Raw genomic sequence first — 1,542 nt, 5'->3', positions numbered from 1 at the left:
GTGGATCTTAAGAAGATTGATGTAGTTTAGAACTGGCCTAGACCCACTTCAGCTACAGAGATCTGGAGTTTCCTAGGTTTGGCGGGTTATAACCGCCTGTTCGTGGAAGGGTTTTCATTTATAGCAACCCCATTGACCAAATTGACCCAGAAGGGTGCCCCGTTCAGATGGTCAGATGAGTGTGAGTTGAGATTTTAAAAGCTCAAGACTGATTTGACTACGGCGCCAGTGTTGATGTTGCCCACAGATTCAGGATCTTACACGGTGTATTGCGATGCATCTCGTATAGGGTTCAGTGCGGTATTGATGCAGGATGGCAGGGTGATCACATACGCGTCACGGCAGTTGAAGGTTCAGAAGAAGAATTACCCTGTTTATGACTTAGAGTTGGCAGTCATTGTTCATGCGCTGAAGATTTGAAGGCACTACCTTTACGGCGTGTCGTATGAGGTATTCACGGATCATCAGAGTCTACAGTATTTGTTCAAGAAAAAGGATCTCAATTTGGGGCAAATGAGATGGTTGGAGCTGTTGAAAGACTATGATATCACCATTTTGTATCACACCGGAAAGGACAATATGGTGGTTGATGCCTTGAGTAGGAAGGCAGTGAGTATGGGCAGCCTTGCATACATTTCAGTTGGAGAGAGACCGCTTGCATCAGATGTTCAGGCTTTTGCCAATCAGTTCGTGAGGTTAGATATTTCAGAGCCTAGTCGTGTTCTAGCCTGTAAAGTCGCTCGGTCTTTCTTGTATGAGTGCATCAGAGAGCGGCAGTATGATGACCCTCATTTGCTTATCCTTAGGGACACAGTGGGGCACGACGGTGACATGCAAGTTACCGTTGGAGATGATGGAGTTTTGAGGATGCAAGGTCGTATTTGCGTGCCCAATGTGGATGGGCTTCGTGAGTTGATTCCTGAGGAGGCCTACAGTTCTCGGTATTCTATTCCTCCGGGTGACACCAAGATGTATCAGGACTTGCGGAAGCATTATTAGTGGAGAAAGATGAAGAAAGATATAGTTGCATATGTAGCCCAGTATCTAAATTGTCAGCAAGTAAAGTACGAGCATCAAAGGCATGGTGGTTAGCTTCACAAGTTAGAGATTCCTAAGTGGAAGTGGGAGCATATCACTATGTATTTTGTTGTTGGACTCCCATGGACTCAGAGGAAGTTCGACGCGGTATGGGTCATTGTGGATAGACTGACCAAGTCAACACATTTTATTCCTGTGGCAGTTACCTATTCTTCAGAGTGGTTGGCTGAGATCTACATTCCGAGATCATTCGTCTTCATGACGTGCCCGTGTCTATCATTTCTGATCAAGGTATGCATTTCACCTCATACTTCTAGAGTGAAGTACAACATGAGTTGGGCACGCAGGTTGAGTTGAGCATAATATTTCATCCCCAGACGGACGGACAATCCGAGCGTACTATTCAAATATTGGAGGACATGCTTCGCGCTTGCGTTATGGATTTCGGGGGTTCTTGGGATCAGTTTCTTGTTGCTTGAGGAGTTTGCCTACAACAACAACTAC

General features: G+C 45.6%; 1 protein-coding gene across 1 annotated transcript; it reads left to right on the top strand.

Moving 5' to 3' along the window:
- Window positions 1-513: 513 nt before the first annotated feature.
- Window positions 514-999, top strand: LOC138892203 (uncharacterized). The gene has a single exon (XM_070175908.1). The coding sequence runs from the start codon at window positions 514-516 to the stop codon at window positions 997-999; it is 486 nt and encodes a 161-aa protein (XP_070032009.1).
- The last annotated feature ends 543 nt before the right edge of the window (window positions 1,000-1,542 follow it).

This window comes from Nicotiana tomentosiformis, chromosome 5 (assembly GCF_000390325.3).
Source record: "Nicotiana tomentosiformis chromosome 5, ASM39032v3, whole genome shotgun sequence".
Taxonomy (NCBI): Eukaryota; Viridiplantae; Streptophyta; class Magnoliopsida; order Solanales; family Solanaceae; genus Nicotiana; species Nicotiana tomentosiformis.
Note: the sequence above shows the minus strand (reverse complement) of the source record. Positions and strands in the feature narration are given on the sequence as shown.

Bases quoted from the DNA above. Each gene is read 5' to 3' on its own strand.
- LOC138892203 (XM_070175908.1), top strand. From the start codon at position 514: ATGAGATGGTTGGAGCTGTTGAAAGACTATGATATCACCATTTTGTAT.